The sequence below is a fragment of the Terrapene carolina genome, unplaced genomic scaffold (assembly GCF_002925995.2).
Source record: "Terrapene carolina triunguis isolate 2854851 unplaced genomic scaffold, T_m_triunguis-2.0 Scaffold180, whole genome shotgun sequence".
Lineage (NCBI taxonomy): Eukaryota > Metazoa > Chordata > Testudines > Emydidae > Terrapene > Terrapene triunguis.
Window position 1 is genome coordinate 7,252,351 of NW_020664531.1, and position 21,358 is coordinate 7,273,708.

The window sequence follows — 21,358 nt, forward strand, 5'->3', positions numbered from 1 at the left end:
GCGCCCCAGGGCCCGAGCCGGGCGGGAGACGCCGGGGCCAGAGCCTCTTGGCCCGGGCCAGCCGCCGGAGGGAGCCGCTCGGCCAGGGGGGCCGGACTGGGCCGCGCTGCACCCCGCCCCAGCTTACCTGCTGCCTCCCTGTTTCAGGCTTCCCCCGAACATTTGATTCGCGGGAAGCAGGGGAGGGGGAGGAGCAGGGGGCGGAGCGTTCAGGGGAGGGGGCAGAGTGGGGCGGGGAAGGGGCGGAGTTGGGGTGGGGCCAGGGCCCCATGGAGTGTCCTCCTTTTTAAAAATTAAAATATGGTAACCCTACAGTCACCAACATGCCAATCACATTTAGCGCACCCTGAGGCAGAACAGACCATGGAGTGCACTCAACAGGGCCACAGTACAAGGTATGCTGCAATCAGAGGTGCAACTGCAGCAAGCCTGGGCATACCCGAGCTAGCTTTGATGGAGCCAGCTCAATTAATAATAGCCTCCTAAGCCCCGCCTCACCCTCTACATTGCTAAAAGCAACAGAGGGTCCTGTGGCACCTTTAAGACTAACAGAAGTATTGGAGCATAAGCTTTCGTGAGTGAATGCCCACTTCATCAGATGCAAGTTATCCCGGTGCTAGGGGCGGGCGCTGCCTGTGCGCTACATGCGGTCCCTAAGGGCTATGCAGTGTAGACGGACCACGGGTTACAGCCCCACCCAGGCTCTAACACCACCCGCACAGGTGCCGGTGCCCATCACGTGCCACGGCCACGCCTGAGGCCGCAGCCCATCGGGGCGGGGTCCTGCCGGGAGGCGGGTCCCGTTACTCACTCACTCACCCTCCCCTTCGCGCGCGCGACGTCCGTAGCGGCTCGCGGGCCCGTCCGCGTCCCTTCCCTCTGGCCCCTGGAGTCCCGCCTCCGCCACGCGCGGCCCTGAAAGAGTCCCCGTTGCCGTGGAAACGGGGATTGTTGTGGTTGTTGCTGAAGGCGGCGTGGTGCTGGGTCGGTTCCTTCCAGCGCGCGCGTGAGCCGAGTTCCAAAGGGACCTGCCCCCCCCCGCACTCCTGGTAAGGGACCCCGAAAGTGGGGGGAGGGGTGGCGTGTCTGTCAGGGGGTAGGGGTGTTTGAGGGGGTGGGGGTGTCTGTCTGTCTGGGTGGAGTGTCTGTGCCTCCCTGTGGGTACCAGGTTGGGTGGGGGGTGTCAAGCTGAGCCCTTTCCCTTGTTCGGGGTGGGGGCTTCCAGGCTACATCCCACCATGCCCAGGTGGCTGCTTTAGTTCAGGGGACCCCTGCCTTATGCTGGTCATGGCCAGACTGTAGGGCACTAGGAGCCTGGGGAGAGGGGCAGGGCTATGCACCATCTGGTTAAACGGGGGCAAATACAACTGGGGATTTGGAGGGGCTGTAGCCCCTCAAAAAGAACAACAAATCAGGAACCCCTGAGCCTGGAACAGAGGTTTGTTTATCTCACTTAATTAAAAGTGGGCAGACTTAATTTTGGTACAAAGCTACTCACTGAAGCGATATTCAACAGTTGTTATTTTATTATTAACTTTAGCCCTGCCCCAATAAAAAAAAAGTTGTCTACGCTCCTGTTAAATAACTATTTTTGTCTTTCCTTTTTTGACCCTTCCTTCATATAGGCTTGAGGAATGAGAAATATGAGCAAAGAGCCCTCTGGACCCCCCAACCGATATGCTCCTTGTGGCAAGTATACTGTTTGCTCTCCTTATGTAAATGTACATTTTGACATATCTTGGGTATGAAAAATGAATGGAACCCTTTGCTTCCTAAGAAGGGAGACTTCACATATACTATCTACTATATCAGCATTTTATGCTGTGGGGAACATGCATCCCTCAATGCCGTAATCCTTGATATTTTTGGTGGGGAAGGATGAGGCTGATAGTGGAATTTCCTTTGGGTTCTTTCTAGCCTGGTCACACAAGACATTCAAGACAGGACTCTGAGATGCTCTTCAATCTCACCAATGTGAGGAAACAACCATTTCCCATTTTGGCCTTCATCTGTTTTCCTTGTCTGGAACACCCCCCTCTCCTGTGTCAAGGCAGAAGCTAATGCCACCCACACTATAATCCAGCTAGTTAGATGCACTTTACCAAGTGACCTTATCTGCCCTGAGCATCATGACATCATCTCCAGGACATGCCTCAGTACTGGCCTAAAGACCCAAGGTTGTTCCCAAACTTCAGTTTTGCATACTGTAGTACCCAGCAGCAGTCACCATTTTTCAAGAAAATTAGTCAACTCAGATCTAAAAGTCACTTTTTCTTATAAATAGCATTGTGAAAGAAGGAAGTGAACTTACTTTGATGAAGTTAACTAAATTTTTTTAATGTAGTGGTTTGTGTGGAATTTGTAGTGATGGAATAATATTTGTCTTGTAAATCAGTAGTTTGTGTTTTCTTTGTTCTAGTTTATTAACAGAGTTTTAAGGATTTATGGGAGATTCCAAGGTACATCACAGAGTTGCCCCCCGCAGTATGTCTTCCTCAGACGCTTCCTACAGATTTGAGCATGATTTTTGTTTGTTGCTCCTGACTGAACCTTTTGCTCTTTCCATACCAAGAGTTATTTTGTTGCTTTCTAAATCGTGCAGATGTTCTGCTTCCCCAGTGCTGCCTGAGAGAAACTCAACTGAGATAAAACCAGCCTTAAAATTTCACAGTCTGGTTTATAAATCAGAACATAGGGTAGCCTGTTCAGTTGGGGTCACGGGTCCTTTTTACAGGAGGTTCCCAGAAGGTCTCAAATTGTTTCTGTTGCCAATGGGTAGGCCATTGGCATTTTCCATTATAAACTAATTTTAAAGAGTTTGTAATTCAACTCTGAAAACTCGCTGGGCTTAAAGTATTAAATACAAACACGACAAATATGTTTGAATAAGGTAGGGTTCCAAGTTGGTACTTACCCAGCAAGTTAACTAGGATGAAAAGATTCCTGATAATGAGCAGTTCGATGAAACATCCCATTCCAGGTGGACCAATTAGTAAGTGTGGTGAAAAAAAACCCAACAATCTAATGCATCTTGCCTCTGCCACTAAGGAAAGATCTTTTATTTTTTAATAGTCATTTATACACTCCTTCCATTGCCATTACATGGAATATATTAACTGATTTCAATGGAAGATCTGTTTACTTAAAAACCACAGTTTTGTCTGAACATGTTTTACCTACACTTGCTATAAGTAACATCTAAGATTGTTATAATTTAAGATTAGTAAATAAAAATCTTCTCTTTTTTCCTGTATATTTACTTTGTGCTTTGACAGCACAATTGTGTCTATTCTGTTTAACCATTTTTCCCATGTAGTCAGCCGTCCATTTCCCTTATTTGTGGGGGTTTTTCCTACAGTAATGGGAGTGGAAATGTTTGAGCGGGGGGGAAAGGAAAATGTGAGTGTAAAACTACAAAATTTGGGAGTCAGATTCAAGGGCAGGTGTAGTACATCAAGCTACTCCCAGCTCACTTTTTGAAACTGACTTGATTTCAGGTTGTCTTTTAAAATGGCACCTCAGCAGTATGCAGAGATGTCCAGCAAATGACTTAACCTGACTGGGTCTAGTGCACTGAAAGATTGCTCAGCCATGCAATGCTTGGAACTCATCTTAAATTAGAAGAAATTAGGTGTATTGTGAAAGTGGCTTGCTCTCTAGTGCTCTGTTTAATTTAATTATTATATTTCTTCAGATTATATTTCAGTAGTTAACTAAAACAAGTAAAGAGTTGATAGCAGAAAAGTGTTTTTTGTTAATAGTTGAAGGAAGAAAGGTCACCAAAGAATTAATGCTTTCCACTGCTGTCTTCTTGCGTTTTACTGATCTCGGTATTCATTAACCTAGTTCTCTGAATGGGGAAGATACATAACATTGTATTGTAGGACAGTTGCAGTGACAATTTGAAATAACATTAAAGGCTTTTTAAACAAGGCTCTACAGTGGTATCACAGTTTTTGTGTGATCACCTAGAAGTAGCAAGTATTTATTATTCTCTTATTGAGCATTTCATATCTATTACATCTTTAATAAAATGTAGTATGTTACACTGTAATTTAATGTGGACTTTGATTATTAAATCTGCTCTTTGACACAGTAATGTTATCAGTAAACATTTAACCTAAATATTTTTTTCTTAATGATTATAGAATGGTACTATCATGTTCCACTGAAACGATCAGAGAAATCTGTGAACTCAGAAATCCCAATCCCTCCACCATCCCAGATCCCAGGTCTGAGCAACCTCGGAGAGTATCACAATGAAATTAAATTTGGGAGCCGCAGGAAATGGATCAAAGACACAGACTCAGAATATGTAAAGCTGGCAAAGCAAGGAGGCCGACCTGGTGAATCTCAGTTCATTTTAGCATTATTGGTGGTTTGGGAAGCTTAAACATTTGACAAATATAACTGGAGTCTGTTCCAGCAATTTTAAAAGTGATACATTTGAGGGGAAACTGTAGAAAGGGAAATGTTGTATGTTGTTGAAATATGTTGAATCCTCAAGAAAACAATGCAAAAACCTTTATCGGTAAATGTAATCGTTATAATCTAATGTCACATGCAATAACCCCAATACTTCATTGTTTGAGTCTTAACAGTTTTCTGCTCTAGCTTGTGCCCTTCCTTTTCCATCTTTCATGGCTAAAATATTATTATTAGGCTAAAATCCATTGATTAGCTCTTAAAATATATTCCATCTGATCCGGAACGCTTTTTCTAGTCCTATTAAATTGAATTTAGAACATTGTTAAGCCTTTATGATAAAATCTGGGTATGTTAATGCTGATATATTCTAACCACAGCATAAATTATTTGGCAGGTTAGCTGCATTACATGGGGATCTGAACAATTTATTTTGTGTTTAACAGAGAAAGTATCAGCCTGGGTATTGAATTTTGAAAGGTTTATTAGAACTGTAAAAATATACCTTTTAGCATTGAAACTTGTGGGGGGGGGGTGGAGGTGAAATTGTCATAAAATTTGAAAAAGTCTGTAAAGGTTTTATTAAAATTACTTTTCAGTTTTTGCAAGTAAATAGTTTGTATTATACATATATTTTGTTTTCAGCTCATTGAAGATGTGAAAAACTTAAATGGACATAAATTTTCCACAGAGTTTCAATGATTCCCAGTCTGTAAAATGAGAAATACATCCACATGTATTATCAGGCACTGTATTATACAACTGTATGTCAAGATATGTAAAATGAGATACCTGATACAATTGAAATACAGTATTGGAAATAATATTGAAAAAATGAATTGTCCAGACCGTCAAAACTATTGCCACTTGCTGGCTTTGTGGGTAATCACTGCTGGTGACTATCCCATTAGGATTAAAAAGTAGTGAAAGTTCTGATTGTCCAATTGAATCTCAGTAAGGGCTACAAATAGAAATATTTCTTTTATAAAAAAAATTTAGTAAAAGATAACAGCAACATAAAAATATTAATTTATAACCCTGGAAAATACTACAGCATTAATGTATCTTTTTTTTTAACTTAAGATTTGTTGAAACATTTTACACCTAGTACAAGAAAAACATCCCCAGTAGCTTATGCTGCACCTGACTGGTATACACACCACAGTAAACCACCACCAGATGATGAATCTAAGTAAGTATGCTCTGATTCCATGGAGGCTGTGTAACTTTTTATAATCCACTGTATTTCTCTTTTGTTAGTCTGTTAAATTTTATGTTTTGAATTAATACTTTTGCAATAGAAAAATAATATAGAAAAATAATTGTGAAACCTTGGTCTACAGAGCCCATGTTTCCTCAGTGCCTGACTACATGGTTCATGAAGAGTTTAAGTCTGATCAGCTCAATGGTAACTATGAAACAAAAAGAGGGCCTTTTGATTTTGATATGAAAAGTATTTGGCAGAGGGATGCTGAGGACAAGGAGAACAAAGAGAAAAAAAAGGTACGATTTAAAGACTTTCTTCTTGGTGTAAAACTTCTGAAAAAAACTAAGTGGGTTTTTTGTTTCTTAAGGGGAGTGGCAGTGCATTAGAACAACACATTTTTGTACTGAAGTTACAGAAGTGATTTAAAATACATAGTTCTGTCATGAAGTGTTCTTGTTGCAGCATACTGTACCAGGAATGCATTTTTCAGTCACATTGTACATTTCGTATACTGCAAAGTTAATTAAAGTGAAATATTCTCCAGTCATCTCTCATAATGCAGTTTATTTTCTATTCACTCTCTGCCAATATAGGCCTTTCTCTGGATCTTTTCTTGTTAGAGACAGGTGAATGTTCAGGGGACTGTTTGGGTTTTGTGTTTAGTTTAATTGAGGAAATACTCTGAAAAGTGCTTTGGTACCAGTTCTGGAAACAGATATCCTCCATTTATCCACAAAATAGGTACAGCACAAGCAGTCATTAGTGCAATTTTTCACACATTATCCTTTTAGTTTGGATTGATCTTGACCTGGCTGAAGCTACCTGTGATGGTAGTTAAAGCCTACATTTTTTTTTTTTACATGTTCATTAATTTTGGGTGCTCAATTTTTTCATGCTTTGTTTCAGACACCTGGGACCTGATTTTCAAAGGTGCTGAACACCACCACTTCTCTTCAAGTCAAAGGGGTACTTCTGAAAATCAGGCTCTAGGTATTTCAAGTTGTGAACCTAAGTCACTTGTGCAAATTTGGGCCAAATTACCTTGCATTCTGCTGAAACTACTAGTTAGTGAAGTTGGGAATTGGGGCTCCTGTAATGATATTTGTCCATACAGAACTGGGCAGGGAACATCTTGTCATTCCACATAAGCAATCAAACACTTGTCAGGTGATTACACTGTAATTTAGATAATAATTTAGAGACATGAAGTTTATTTCCTGAACTATCCAGTCCCCAAGAAGACTTAAATAACCAATACTTAAAATAGAAGCTCCCAAGGAAGCCTCCTGGTTAAATTTCAAGGTGATGTAAGCAGGGGAGGAAGCTTTTTCATTTTTAAAAGGATGAAAACAGGAGGGTGTAAGATAAAACAGGTCCCCTGATCCTCCTGCTTAGGATCCCACTGTTGTCAACACATCTGGGGCCAAGTTTATCCCCAGGGTGAGCAGGCATAACAAGTTTACTTCAATGGGAGTTTTGACTATTTGTACCAAGGCCATAATTTGGTCCACAGCATTCCAAGTCAGTAATTTATATTCATTTTGTAGCTCCACTGAATCTGAAATTGGAATACATTACACTATGCTACTTAGACCTGCTTTCTAATCTGTTGAGGACCATCATGTAATTTACGCCACCGTTTTCACCACTGCTGAATTTGACTCAAAGATGCTAAATCTAAAAACTAACTCCCATAGGCTAAATGCCCTAAGATATCTAAGATGATATCTCTGACCACTTAACTCTTTCTAGTTTAAATTTTATTTTGGTTCCTACCTTATTGTCCTCCTCCCTAGAGCCCTTGGTTCATGCATTGTCATTTCAGCTTTTTCCTTCAGGATTTTTCTGCTCTAAGTACCTTGATGAATTAGACCCTAAAGAGGAGGGTGAGCACATATCTGACTTCTATGACAAGTTGGAGGAGGAATGTGTTTCTGAGGGGTTACTCAATCTAAACACTACTTGCATAGGTTGGGGAAATGGTCTGCCTTTACTGAAGAAAATGTCTTGGCTGCAGAAGATTCAAGAGTGATTTTTCTCTACTTGTTTGTGGATCTCTTCCGGTGGCAGTTATGAAGAATTTTCCATTTAACATGAAATATCATGGCATGCCCCACTTTCATAGCAGTTTTACCTCTTTGCCCCCCTCATAAAGATTTTCTATCTTGTTATTGTTTAAGAATGCCTTCCTTCCAAATATTTTCTCCTTCTTACAGATTCTTCTAGTAAAAAAATGGAGAGAGCATTATGGAATAATTTTTATTCTAGTATCGTGGCCTTGCAATCTATATTGTTGAACTTTTACAAATGGATTCTTAATGCTGTTTAAACAAAATTCCAATAAGTCTTCCATTTCCTTATTTGATGGTGATGCTTTAGATAATTTGTAGTTAGCTGCTAGGGTAGAGCTAAGGTTCTGAATGCAGAAACAGAACAATCTTTGGTTTAAAATTTTGAAAGCAAAGTGCCATTTTGAAGTTCAGAATCATTAGACACAGTTCTTTAGGGTACAAAAGTTGTTTGCTGCAGTCATAGAAAGAAACCCTTAAGGATGTACTTAAGGAAACCCTTAAGGACAAGTGCAAAAACATTTTACCTTGGAGGGTTCCTGTTTAGTCCAGTCTAGAAAACAAAGTTCCCTTCTGGGCTCTACTGCTGATTCTTCAATCTTCTGTGTGTTTATCTTTTGAATTATGAGAAACTCTCTTATTCCTGATATTAAAAGATGGGTTTCTGACAGTTGCCATGTCCAGGAAAACTGGGGCCTGGGAGATCTTTTCCTTTACCTTCATCCCCCCTCACTTCAAGCTTCTTGCCAAAGATTGTGTTCAAGTTCCATGTCAATCATACAATCGTACAATTTGCAGTTTTTTCCAAAGCCACATTCTGCCAAGGTGGCTCTTGGTACTTTTAAGACTCGTAACATTTAAGTGAACAAAGCTCAGTCCTTAAGAAAGATTTCAGCTCCCTCTTCACTGAGGCTATGCTCACCCATATGTGTCATTAGGACATCTGGAGGCATGTGATGTGAATGTATGAATTGTCACAGCGAATGAATATGAATGGTCACTGATCCAGGAAAAGTGTGTGAGAATGACTCTATAGCTTGGTGGTTAGAGCACTTTCGTAGGCTGTGGATGACTCAAGTCCTTGCTCTAATGACTACTCATACAAAGTGGAACAGCTTCAACAGGAGAGACTGAGAAAGCTCTACACTAGAATATCCCATAGTCCACTGGTTAGGGTGTACTTCTGCAATGGAGTAGACCCCAGTTCAAATTTCTGCTCCACATAAGGCAGAGGAAGAATGCCACAGGGTGTCCGGTTGCATGCCACAAATAAGGGGCTATGACTCAAGTGGCTAGAGTAGGTACTGCTGTCTTAGCCTACAAAGCAGGGCAGTTTGGCCTACTGGACAGATTCCTTGGGGCTGCTCTTGCTCTTGGGGCAGCATGGCCTAACAGCCAAAGTCCCTGAGCAATGCCCACACCCTGTGGTAGGTGTGGGGTAAGGGGATCCAGGCCTACCCTTCTCCACTGGGTCTCGACCCAGGGCCCTGTGAAATCAGTGGTCTGCAGTTTGGCTCAGTTTCCTATTTTAACAGTCATGTTTCCTGGATCGCTTCCTACCCTTGGTTCCTGCTCTGTCAGTTCCCCTGGGGACATTGGCTTTCTGGCTCACTTTCATCCTCCAGGGTCAATGGGGGTTTCACTGTTGATCTCACTGGTTTGGCCTTCACAGTCTGTAGCTCCAGTAACTCCCTGGCAGGAGCTGGCAGCGTGCGTCCACTCTTCTCCTCAGCCAGCCCAAACTGAGCTGGGTCACTCCCTTTTATATCCTGTCTCCAGGTTGAGCATGCCCAACAGGAATGAGGGGGCACTGCCTCTTCGTCCCACAATGTGCGGTTAACCCCAGATGGGTCAGTGCGGGGTAGATACAGCCCATCACAAGGGGAATTGAACCTGTGTCTCCCACACAGCCCAGGTGAGTGTTCTAACCACTGGGGTAACCTTTATAAGGAGGATTCCTCCTTCATTTTTTTTTTGTAGCTGAAACTATTTAATCAATTTGCTTCAAATTTGCAAATAGTTTTGGGTCAACTGAAACTGCATATTTTAGCAAATAAATTATTCATCCAAAAAATTTCACCCAGCTCTAATCCTGAATGCTGTATGGAGCTTCAAAATGCCCCCAAAAGGTGATCCTTATTCAAACGGACAAGCAGGCCACCACATTCTATATTGGAGAAGGGCACTAGGATGTGTGAGACTCAGGGCTTCTTATATCCAGAAGCCTTGCAGGTGGAAAGTGCATTCTGTCTCAAGACAATCCTGGTTGTCATATGCATAGCAGAGAAAAAGAACATGATCATAGACATACTGAGTCAAACAATGATAGATCTTCACAAGTGGTCTCTGTATCACTGTGGGGGCAGAGCTGATCTTTCGGTGGGCCATGCTGAAAGTGAATCTCTTCACCATTTACTGGAACAAGAAGTTACTGGTCCTCTATGAATGACAGACCACATTAGCAAGAAAAGACCACATTAGCAAGTGACAACTTCTCCATTCCCTGGGGTGAGAAGTTCCTTTATGCCTTCCACCTGATCCCATTTGTAACAAAGCTAATGGCAGACCTTAGATAAGACTAAGTTTGATCTTAAGTTTCCTGGTGATTCAGACAAATAAGGTGCTCAGCTCTGCTGCAGATGGCCAAAGTTAGTCCAATCAAGCTGAGAGTCTTGCCTCAGATAATCACTTTAGAACCAGGACACCTTGTTCCATCCCATTTCCAGACCTCTCTCTCTAACTGGATAGCTTCTGTCATGATAGAGATCTGTAGGCAAGGTGTCCACAGGCTGGTGGTTTGTATTCTCTTGACCCCTAAAGTAATTTACATAGAATAATTTCTTACATGGAACTTCATTTTTCTGGTGGCAATGACTTCAGCTCATAGATTAAGTAAATTTCTGCTGTAGTGACTGAACTGCCTTATGCCAAATTTCATAAGGGTGTGGTATTGCTATAGACTCATTTTCACTTCCTCTCCAATGTGATATTGGAGTTCCACCTTACTGAGCATACTGTCCTGCTAATATTCTTCAAGTTCTGTATGATTCCATTTCTCATTACTATGACCTGGCTGACATGAAGCTAAGCCATGTCCACACTCTATCCAAGATAAGATGACCACCGCTGCCTGGGTCGGGAATGTTTCCATCACAGACATATATGTAGCAGCTACATAGTGATCTCTCTGCATACTTACATATAATTATTGCTTGTATTCAGGTTTCAAGGAGGAATTCGATTTCAACAGTTCAGTGCTCTAGAACTTGTTCACAAATAGAGGTGGCCAAACTTTCTCACCCATCCCCAAGTATTTTTGTTTCTTATTTTCAGTTAGCCAACTTTTATATCAACTTTCTTGACTAGTGATCGATTCTAAAGATTTGAATTATGTCTGATGTTATTTATTGAGAGGTAGCCTTCTATATGTATTTATTTAAAAAATTATACTTTCCCAGGTCATATTATAGGCATTGGCCTTATTGTGGCAGCTGTACTATTTTTTTTTTTTTTGGTGTGTGGGGAAGACATCCCTCAAATTTTTACTATTCAGGAGTGAGAATCCTGTATAGATTATATTTTTAGAGAAGAGAAAATTACTTGTTTTGTAATTCTTTTTTTCTGAGAAGCTATGCTGTAGGATTCTCTATCACCTACTTCTATTCAGAGTTTACCTATTATCTTTTGAGATGTCTTTCACTTTGTACCTTTTCTTTCATTTTTATTTAAGGCTTTTTTTATCATGTGTTAATCATCTTGTTCTGGTTTACTGTTAGTAGGAGCTTCACGTCTTATGCAATCAGAACTAAGTGAACTATTTGGAGAGGAGCATTTGGACTTGGGTAGAGTTGATGCATGATAACCAGTTAAGGCCTGAAACATGCTTTGCCCTGCTACTACTGCCTTTAATGGTCAAAAGCCTAAGAGCTAGCAGAGTTCCACCAATCTTATTGTAAGAGGCTAAGACCTAGGACTGAGAATCTTTCAAAGTGGTATTTTTGGAGAAGCAGAATTGCAAAATATATATTTTTCCTGTCTCTGAGATAGCTAGGCCCTGGGACTTTAAGGGCTTTAAAGATAACCAACCAGCATCTTTAATTGCACCCAGAAGAAAGTTGAAAGCCAGTGCATGAAACACTGGTATTAGATGGTCACATGGATTTTGCCCTCTTAAAAGGCGAATAGCTAGCTATGCTATACTGATGGTTTCAAGTGGTTATTAACAGTAACCCTAAGTACATCACATTACCTTAGTCCAACATGAAAATAACAAAAACGTTAATTGTAGTGATGAGGCCTACATCAGAGAAACTGCAATGAAGGATTCAATAAGACCTGGAAACTGTGAACCATTTAGAAACAGTCTAAACATTACCTGTTAATTGGAAGGAGCAGTCGTAATATACATCAGCTTTTCAAGATGTTTCTCCACCACCAGCATCTTTTCAATTTTATTTAGATTTCATGTTATAAATTGAATTAAACCAGCTAGATTTCATCCATGATGACCTCACATTGATTTGGCATGAGGAATGCTAAGAAATCATGGAATCAAAGTTTAAAGGAAAGAGATGCTGAACAGAGTATCAACAGCGTACTGGTGATAGTGCAGCATCTTCTAATGGCCTCATTAACACATTATTAATTATTTTCATTACAGTAGCACCTAAGTGTCCCAATCAAAATTGGAGTCCTATTATTCTAGGCACTGTGTGGGCACATAGAAAGACACACACCTTGTCCCAAAAAGCTTACAATCTAAACGGGCAATGCAGACAAACAGATGTACAAAGAGATGAACCAACTTGCCCAGGATTACACGCTAGGTCAGCGACAGAGCTGAGGATAGAACCCAAGCCTCCCACTTCTAGTGTAGTTCCCAAGCCACTATATCATGCTGCCTTATTGTTTTGAATCTTTGAAATTTGACATTTAGGTATTGGTACAGATTTTTTTTAACATAACCATCCTAAAATGTAACTTTTCTCCCCCTCCTTCCTAGCCATTATTTCATTTTTTGAGCATTGGCAGATAGAGAGGTATGCAAGGGTATTTCAGTGGGACTCCTTTTGCCTAAGGCAGTGATACAATGTTTCCAGGGCTGGTCTTTTCCCCCATTTTACCTGTGATAGCCTGCAAGTCAAATTTTGCAACAACTATCAGTAAATTTTATTGCAATTTACAAAAGGCAAGCATCTTAAATCATGTCTCTTGCATAAGTTACAATATTCACTAATTCTCCTATCAGGAAAATGCTGCTCAAGTTGAGGTCCATGTGGGCAACACAAAAGAGGTGCGTATATCACTAACATAGGGGTGTGGTTTGACAGAAAAGAAATTTGCCTAATGCAGTAATCATTTTACAATACTGTCCAAGAGTACCTATTGCCTTTCCAAAAAGTACTGTTCCCAAAAGCGGACTTAATTTATGTTATAATACAGCACTTGACTGTCTCAACTTCTTTTCTAAAATTTTATTTCTTCTAGGGCTAAAATTACTCTTGTTTTCTTTTCTTTTTTTAAGACTTATCTCCTAGTATCTCATCTATTAACTCTGTTATGTGTACAGGACAGTTTACATTGTATTGTAAACAACTTCTTGGGAATTATGCATTTTTAAATCACTTTTATTCAAGATTTAGCAGTAGGTATGTGATTAGAATTAAAATTTTTCAAACACATTTTTAAAAACTAAGTTCAGTATCAAAAATTAAAAAGGTTTTTTTTAAAAAGGATAACCTGATCATTGTCACTCAATCTTCTTCCTTTTTTTAGAGATGCTTTATAATGCAGTTATTTTTCACTGTTATAGTGCCTTATCTTCAAGGACTTCAAAGGATTTTATAAAAATTAATGATTTAAGACTCGCCACCTGTAAAGTAGGCAGTCATTGTCATCAGTTTTACAGATAGGAAAACTGGGGATACAGAGAGTAAATGACTTGCTCAAGTCCCTAAGGGAGTCTGTGACACAGTTGGTACTAAAACTCAAATCTCCTGTGTACCAGTTCTGTGCTTTGGCCATTTCTATCTCTGGTCTTTGATTCCCAACTGATACGCAGTGGAACTCAAAATAAGCTCCCAAGTGAACTACTGGTCTTGCTCCGTTACTATGGAAGAAGAAACCTGTTTTCCCCCATGACTATATTTGAGCTCAGTAGTAAAATTATGTCAGAATCCTCCTATATATAGTTAGCAGGACACATCATACAATTTAAAAACTAGTTTTAAAAACTCTAAAGAGTAATCTCAGAACTCCTAGACTTGAATAAGGCTTTAACACTAAATCACAGAGATGTGCAATATTACTACCGATTTTTATTTGAACCACATTAATTACTCAGCTTTCTTTCCTCTCTCTCACTCTTGTTGCTAAAAACAGAAATCTTAAATTCATCTATTTTTATTTAACACATAGGAAAGCTCATTATTTACAATATGAGCATATGAGAAGCAACAGCAAAAAGGTTTAACAATAAAATGTAGGTTTCAAGTATAGATACCTTAAAATTTCTTTGCTTCCTCATATTTTTTTACCCTTTATTCCTAGAAAAATTAAGTGCTTCTGACACGTTTTTATAAAATATAGGGCCAGTAGACTCATCTACAAAGTTTTAAAAAACTTCAGTGAAAGCAATTGTTTTTAAACAATCATTCCCAGGTAATGTTTGAAACTAAGAACCTGAATGTGAAATTCACTCCTATGCAAAAGGCTAGCACAAGGCCTATGATCCACTTATTCAGACTGAAATTATGCATACATTTTGTGCTGATATCCTACACAGAGAGGAATTTCACCCATTGGAATCAACTTCATTGCTAAGGAAAATGCAAAAATAAGCAGAGCATAAATAATGAAATGTGAGCATTTAAAAGAATTATATTATTTAGTAATTGATGGTGTTTTAAAAAACATATGTAAAGAAATGTATTTATTTACAGAATTTTTTAATTGTCAATGTCTCCAAAAAAAATTGGAACACTTTACACTGGAATGTACATAAATGACCCACTGTTCCATAAAATGACTTTAAAATATAGTAATAGTGAACCACAGTTACACAGCTTTTAATATTGTATCTATATACAGTAATAAGATTCGATGATTGTCACAGTTTGTAACGCTGAAACCTAAAATGTCTGTAGAGCCAGTGTGAAGTGATGAAAACAGCTATAAGCTATATTTTTTTGTTCAGAATATCACCAGATTCAGTTATCGTTAGGTTTTGCAGAATGTTCCCATCCAATTTTTTAAGTTCTCAGCCATTTTGACTTTTATGAATTACATCCCTGCTACAGCAAGGCATGTATTTATGCCATGCCAAGAGTCCTAGATCTCTGTGATATCAGAGATAACTCAACCAATCATCACCCTTACTCTACAGCTAATTTTCATGCAACAGTTTCATTGTTTGCTTGAGAGAGACTGAACAGATGTTGAGTTACTTGGCCTAACTGGCACAGTTCTTCAAAACCAAGCATGCAACAACACAACCAGCATACACAATAACCGCATACACACATAGCTTCGCATTTCCCACTAGCACAGATCAACAGAAATTTCCCAGCACAGTACAAGCCACACACAAATCAACACAGCCACCCACACAACGACAGAACCAGCACACACAATAACCCCCGACATCACTCTGAAGCCTACAATGTCTTTCAGTCAATGTGAAGCAATGGAAACAGCTGCAGGCATTGCCGAGAGCTTATTATGTTTAGAATATCACCACATTCGGTTGTCACTGGGATTCTCAGTTTGTTACCCTCCAAATTTTTAATTTCTCCGCCATTTTTTGCTTTTTTACAAAGATGACTGTACAAATTTCCCCCGGGTGATTGCTTGAGCTTTCAGCTACTAGTAATGTAAAGAACTGTACTCCTTAGCAGAAAGCAAATGACATTTGGCTTCATTGTCCCCGATAGCATTCTCTCTAGTTTGGCTTCTTTGAGTTGTTGCTGTGGTGGCTGTTGCCTGAGAAGCCCTGGAGACTGCTGTTTTATCCAAGTGGGTTAGCAGCCTGAATGGCTTTCAGATGATTCATATATACTTAGCATAAAGGCAGCTGGAAAAACTTTTCATAGAGAAGAGAAGAACTATATTTTTGAACGTAAATCCAACATCTGTCCCAATTTAGTTAGATTTTCCTAAGATGAAGAATGAGCTGTTTTCTAGCTGAGAAACCGAGATCTCCAGTTCATTTGTAATTTAAGGAAATCTTTGATTTACATACAATTTGTTTCATGTTTTCCCATGAAATGCATATAAAAGGAGAATTATCAAAATTAACTATGAAAATATGAGAGTCTGCCTTGATCACAGTCTGAGCACAAGTCTACACAATAAGTATGGCAAAATAGCTTTTTAGTTTTCTCATTTCCATAATCAAGTAAGGTTTTCAGAGCTTCAGGAAGCACCTTCAGTGAATTATTCCTTGGCCTTCAGCTGCAATGTGGCTGTTTGTTGAAATTCAAGTCAAATAAAAATGATTAATGAAAATCAAAAGCAGTAGGGTTTTGCCTACGTCTGCACTTTGTTTTCCCTGTCCTACTTTTTGTAATTGTTTAGGCTTCTCTTTTTTTTCCATCTTATGTTCCTGTTTCTTTCCACTGCCAAAACCAGACTGTTTTTCTCGTTCCATCTGCTGTTCATAATATACATAACCATATCAAACTGTGTTTCTGTGGTACTCTTTGTGTAGGGTCAGCAGGATTAGATTTTTATCAGCAAATTTCAATATATGTCAATTTCACCATACACATACATATCAATGAAAAAATATTTCCATCAATACTAATCAAAATTTACGGATAGGCAAAGTAAGGGCTTGTCTACATGGCCCACTGGATCGACGGGCAGTGATCAATCCAGCGGGGGTCGATTTATTGCGTCTAGTCTAGATGCGATAAATCGAGCGCCAAGCGCTCTTCCGTCGACTCCGGTACTCCACCGGAGCAAGAAGCACAGGCGGAGTCGACGGGACAGCATCAGCCGTCGACTTACCGCAGTGAAGACACGCGGTAAGTAGATCTAAGTATGTCGACTTCAGCTACATTATTCACTGAGCTGAAGTTGCATAACTTAGATCGATTCCCCTCCCCTCCACCCTCCAGTGTAGATCAGGCCTTAGAAAAATGCTGCTTGAGATCTCATTAGTGTTTGATTTAAGGCTATTTATTTTGAGCTGTGATGTTGACAGGTTGTGTTTTAACTGTTATAAAGCTTTAACTTTTTGAATCTCAGTGTCTACTGTCATTAAACAATTTATTGTCTGACCCCCTCATTGTGTGACTCTGCATAATTTCCCACAACTGTGAAAATGTAAATTGATAAAAATAAAAAAAAAATACTCACAATGCTGATAATGAAGATAGAGGAAGGCAACAATAAGACAGATTCAGTGCACCTAAGAATATTACTCTGAAATATAAAGCACAAACAAATCACTTAGAAAAACTGAGCCTCAATTTTTCAGTACTTGATAATGTAGGAGAATGATTCTAAATCACTAGAATTTACAACTTCCAAGTCTGGGTAAAAGACACCATGACATAAAACTAATATTCATGTAAACTCCTTTCATTTTGACAACAGTATCTCCCATCTCTTCATTTTTAAGCCCCAACTCTTCAACAATCATTTTGTCCACAATGAAATAACCCCATCATCTTACTCATGACCAGACGCTGGAATCCATCACCTTAAGTGAAATCCTGGCCTCATTGAAGTCATTGAAAGTTTTGCCATTTACTGGGGGCCAGGATTTCACCCCGGTCTTTCCATTTCAGAATCAGTACAAAAGCTCTATCCTAGACTTCATATGTCCTCCATAAAATAGAGGTGCAGGGGAAATGATCCAGTTCCTCACACTCATCAAATATTCATCTCTCCTCTTCCTCCTCTCCTCACCACCTCTCATTGTATCTTGTCTTTCACTGGCCTCCTAATTAGTACATGCTCAATCATTTCACATTTTTATTGCACTCCTCTTCATTCATACCATATCACATCTGCATGGGCTACCTGCATCCTCCATCATTTACTTGTATTTAGAAGAATAAGCTGCATTTGTTTTGGAGGTGTTTCAATTATATTTTCATATGAATGTTACTATATAAAAATAAATTATATTGTAAGGCTTGCAACCTAGTTGCAATTTCTGATATTTATTATTTTGTACTCTAACAATTATATATAACCTTCTTGTAATGATCAGATCCAACTTGATACAGTATGGCTCTATGCCCAGTAGTACACAGCTAATTTATATAGCAATATACTTCACTTCTAATCATCCAATCTTGAAGCTTTTGTAATAATATGATAGCAGTGATTATATCTATATCTTCTGGTGTGTTGGAATTTCATGGTAACACTGACTTTCAACTAGCTACATAAGATATTTTAGTAGATAAATTATATTTGAACATATTTTTTGGTTCTAATAATCTAAAGAATACACAAAGAAGATCTTAAAAATTCTTAGAGGTGACCTTTAAAAATTGGGCTTGTGCCATTTTTAGCTTATTTATGATGTATAAAGGAAGCTTAAAAGAATGTTTTAAAACATCATTTCTGCATTTTTTAACCTTAGAAATATTGGGAAAGTCAGGTTTGGTCTTCTCTATTATTGCTGAAGGACCTCTGAGAGGTTTGGGGAATATTTATTTTGACTTCTGCACCTTAATTGAAGAGGCAAGGGTATTGAACCTTTAACCAAGACTTCCTGTAACTTCACTTGCTAATTAACATTTTGGATAAAGATGTTAACACATACAAACAGTTTTAAACAGTCCCATTAAGATTCCTGTCTCTCTTTAGTTACTCATTGTTTACTCTCTTGGCTCTTTTGATGTGACCATTTCACTAGGTCTCCAAGTATCAAAGAATATTCCATGCTAGATTGAACCTGAATTTGCAGTGTAAATAAACAAGCAGAATTTAAAAACCACCACCTTTCAGGTCTTCCTTATACATAATAAAAGAGGGCAAAAGCTCAGTTTTGAGGCCACCTTCAGTGTGTCTATATTATTTGGAATTTCCCACCTCAGATTAATATAGTACAATGGCTTTATTACTGTCTGGGAGACCCTATGTTTCTTTACCAAATGGACTGTGGTTCTTAAACCAGGGATGAAACCTGACCCCACTGAAGTCAAAGGGAGCTTTGCTATTGACTTCAGTCAGACCAGGATTTAACTTCAAAGTTTTTTCATTTCTTCCATGCAGTGGACTGAGCCATGATGAGAAGCTTTGACTGCTAAATTTTAATTTGGCGGCTTAGTTTTAGTTAGAAAGGTACTACAATTCTTTTTTGTCAGAGAGAAATGCTTATGGCTCAGCAGATTTATTAGTGGTGTCACTTAAAAGCCTACTAATATAACTAGTGATAAATAAATAAGGTTACCACATTTTCTTCAGTTTTATCATTTACTTCCCTAAACTTACTGCTAGTTCCTTGAATTGTGCAAATACTGAAGATATTTAGAGCTACCAAAGTAATCCCTTTTTCTGATGTCCCCTGATCATGTATATTTCCTTAATCATAACATTGTTGTTAAATTAGGTTTTCTTTAACACAGGTAAAGCTTCCTGCTATAAACCCCAAATACCCAAACAGAATACCACCCTCTACTGCAAATAAGGAATTCCACGGGGGAAATAGGCTTTATTTTCCACCTATGTAAGTAGCACACACATTGTATTAACTAAGGCCCTGATTCTGAAAACATTTTAACTTTACTCACTTATATAAATGTTTGTGGGATATGGGCTTATATCTGTAATGGGCCTGAGCTACCTTGACTCTCAGGCTACCACATGTACTATCTGAAATATTAAAATGGTTTTATAAGTAACTTAAGTCATGTTATTTAATTTTTAGGATATACCATTAAATATAACTACAAAATTGAAAAAGTAAGCACACACAAGTCAGTACATTCAAAACTTTTAGGTTCCTACAGTGATGTTTATTGTGCACATCCAGTACTTTCTTGTTGTTGTTTTTTTTTAAAACAGAAGAGTTTTTTTTAAAATAGTGATTGTTTTTGGTTCTCAGTGCAATCCAGTGAATGGACCATAATGTCCATTATCACTATTTGTATTAAAGTAGTGTGCAAAGAATCCAGTTAAGATTGAGACTGTTGTTTGATCTGGGTTCTGTATAGACACATTAAGTTACCATCGTGGCTTGAAGAGTTTACCATCTAATTTAAGACAAGACACAAGTGGTGTAACAAACTATAGGAGGGAAAACCAGGGTAACTGATATGAACATGCGATTACATCAATTAGCTATGCGTGTAATTAGATGGTTTCAAGTTGTTAAAAGAATACTTATTTTAATTATTATAAAATACAAAGGAATAAATGTATAGTTCCAATATGTTTTATAATCTATGCTTAATAATTTGAACAAAACATTATGTATATATAATGGCAAAAATGGAAATAGAAAATGCCACATTTATGTAACTTTGGGTATTTCTACACAGCATTTTAGAATGAGTTGCCTTTCTGGGTTGGCAGACATGGTAATGGGACTCAGGCTAGCCCTCTAAAAGCAATTGTCTAGACAGCACTTTGAAGTTGCAGCTCAGATGGAAGCCTATGCTCTGAAGCCCACCCCTCTCCGTAGGCTTCAGAGCTTAAACCGCAAATTAAAAGCGCTGTCTGTACAGCAATTTTTAGAGTGCTAATATGAGCCTTGCTAGCCCAAGCCTGTCAACCCAGGCTGGGAGGCTCACACCAAAATGTGTGTAGCTATACCCTTAGAGTTAACATTGCTTTGGAATCTAGTTTTTGAACTTGTTGACTTTTATTTGCTTTACTTCTCCATTTCTGACATGAATTACCCTTTTCATCTCACTTTACCATTCTGCTATAGGGCCAAATCTTGCAGCCCTCAATCACACAAATCTCCCATTAATTGAGTTTTGTTGAATGAGGACTACAAAATTTTGTCTCTTAATTATGATAAAAACTATGGTTAATTATGATTGATTATGCAAACTTTATGGCATTATTTTATAAGAAGCATGTTAAATTCATATTATGCTAATTAAACCATGGGAAAATAAATAATATAAATGACATTTCTGTTTTTGTTATTTACTTGCATATAAAAGAACTTGGTATAAGATGCCACTCTCCTTTCTGTAAAATAAAATGGTTGCTGCCAATTCTTTCTTATGTTTTATTTCTGAACTCTTGTCTGATATATATTTTATTTTTATTTATTTTTGTATAGGCCTGGTCAGAAAAACAATGAACCAGTAAACTTCAGCAAACTGATTAGCAATGGTTACAGGGACGATTGGATTCAGCAGCGTAATGACTGGGAGAAAAAGATTCAGCAAACCTCAAAAAATAACGAGCAGCCTGAAGGTGAAGTGTATTGTGACTATTTTTTTTCTTTAATTTAGCAGTTATCTAAAGTTAGTAACCAAGATTAGCTCTATCAACTCACACATCTTACTTTTGAATATAATTACATTTACTTTTTTATTTTGCTCTAACTATGTCAATATGGGCCCAATTTAAAAAATACATGTGACTTTAATTGTAGAGGCAAAGTTGTCAGTGGCTTTGTATATCTTTTAAGTTGTGAAAGTATGCTTTGGTTTTGTCTTGTGGCTAAATTCTGCTT

At 38.6% G+C, this 21,358-nt stretch overlaps 1 protein-coding gene across 1 annotated transcript in view; it reads left to right on the plus strand.

The window, feature by feature from the left end:
• Positions 1-1,634: 1,634 nt before the first annotated feature.
• LOC113407024 (uncharacterized protein C7orf57-like) overlaps positions 1,635-21,358 on the plus strand; it is a 28,543-nt gene continuing 8,819 nt past the window's right edge. The window contains exons 1-7 of the mRNA XM_029912070.1: positions 1,635-1,689; positions 4,149-4,346; positions 5,509-5,617; positions 5,769-5,928; positions 12,950-12,994; positions 19,290-19,390; positions 20,960-21,096. Coding sequence (XP_029767930.1) covers positions 1,635-1,689; positions 4,149-4,346; positions 5,509-5,617; positions 5,769-5,928; positions 12,950-12,994; positions 19,290-19,390; positions 20,960-21,096 — 805 coding nt within the window. The remainder of the gene's footprint in view (positions 1,690-4,148; positions 4,347-5,508; positions 5,618-5,768; positions 5,929-12,949; positions 12,995-19,289; positions 19,391-20,959; positions 21,097-21,358) is intronic.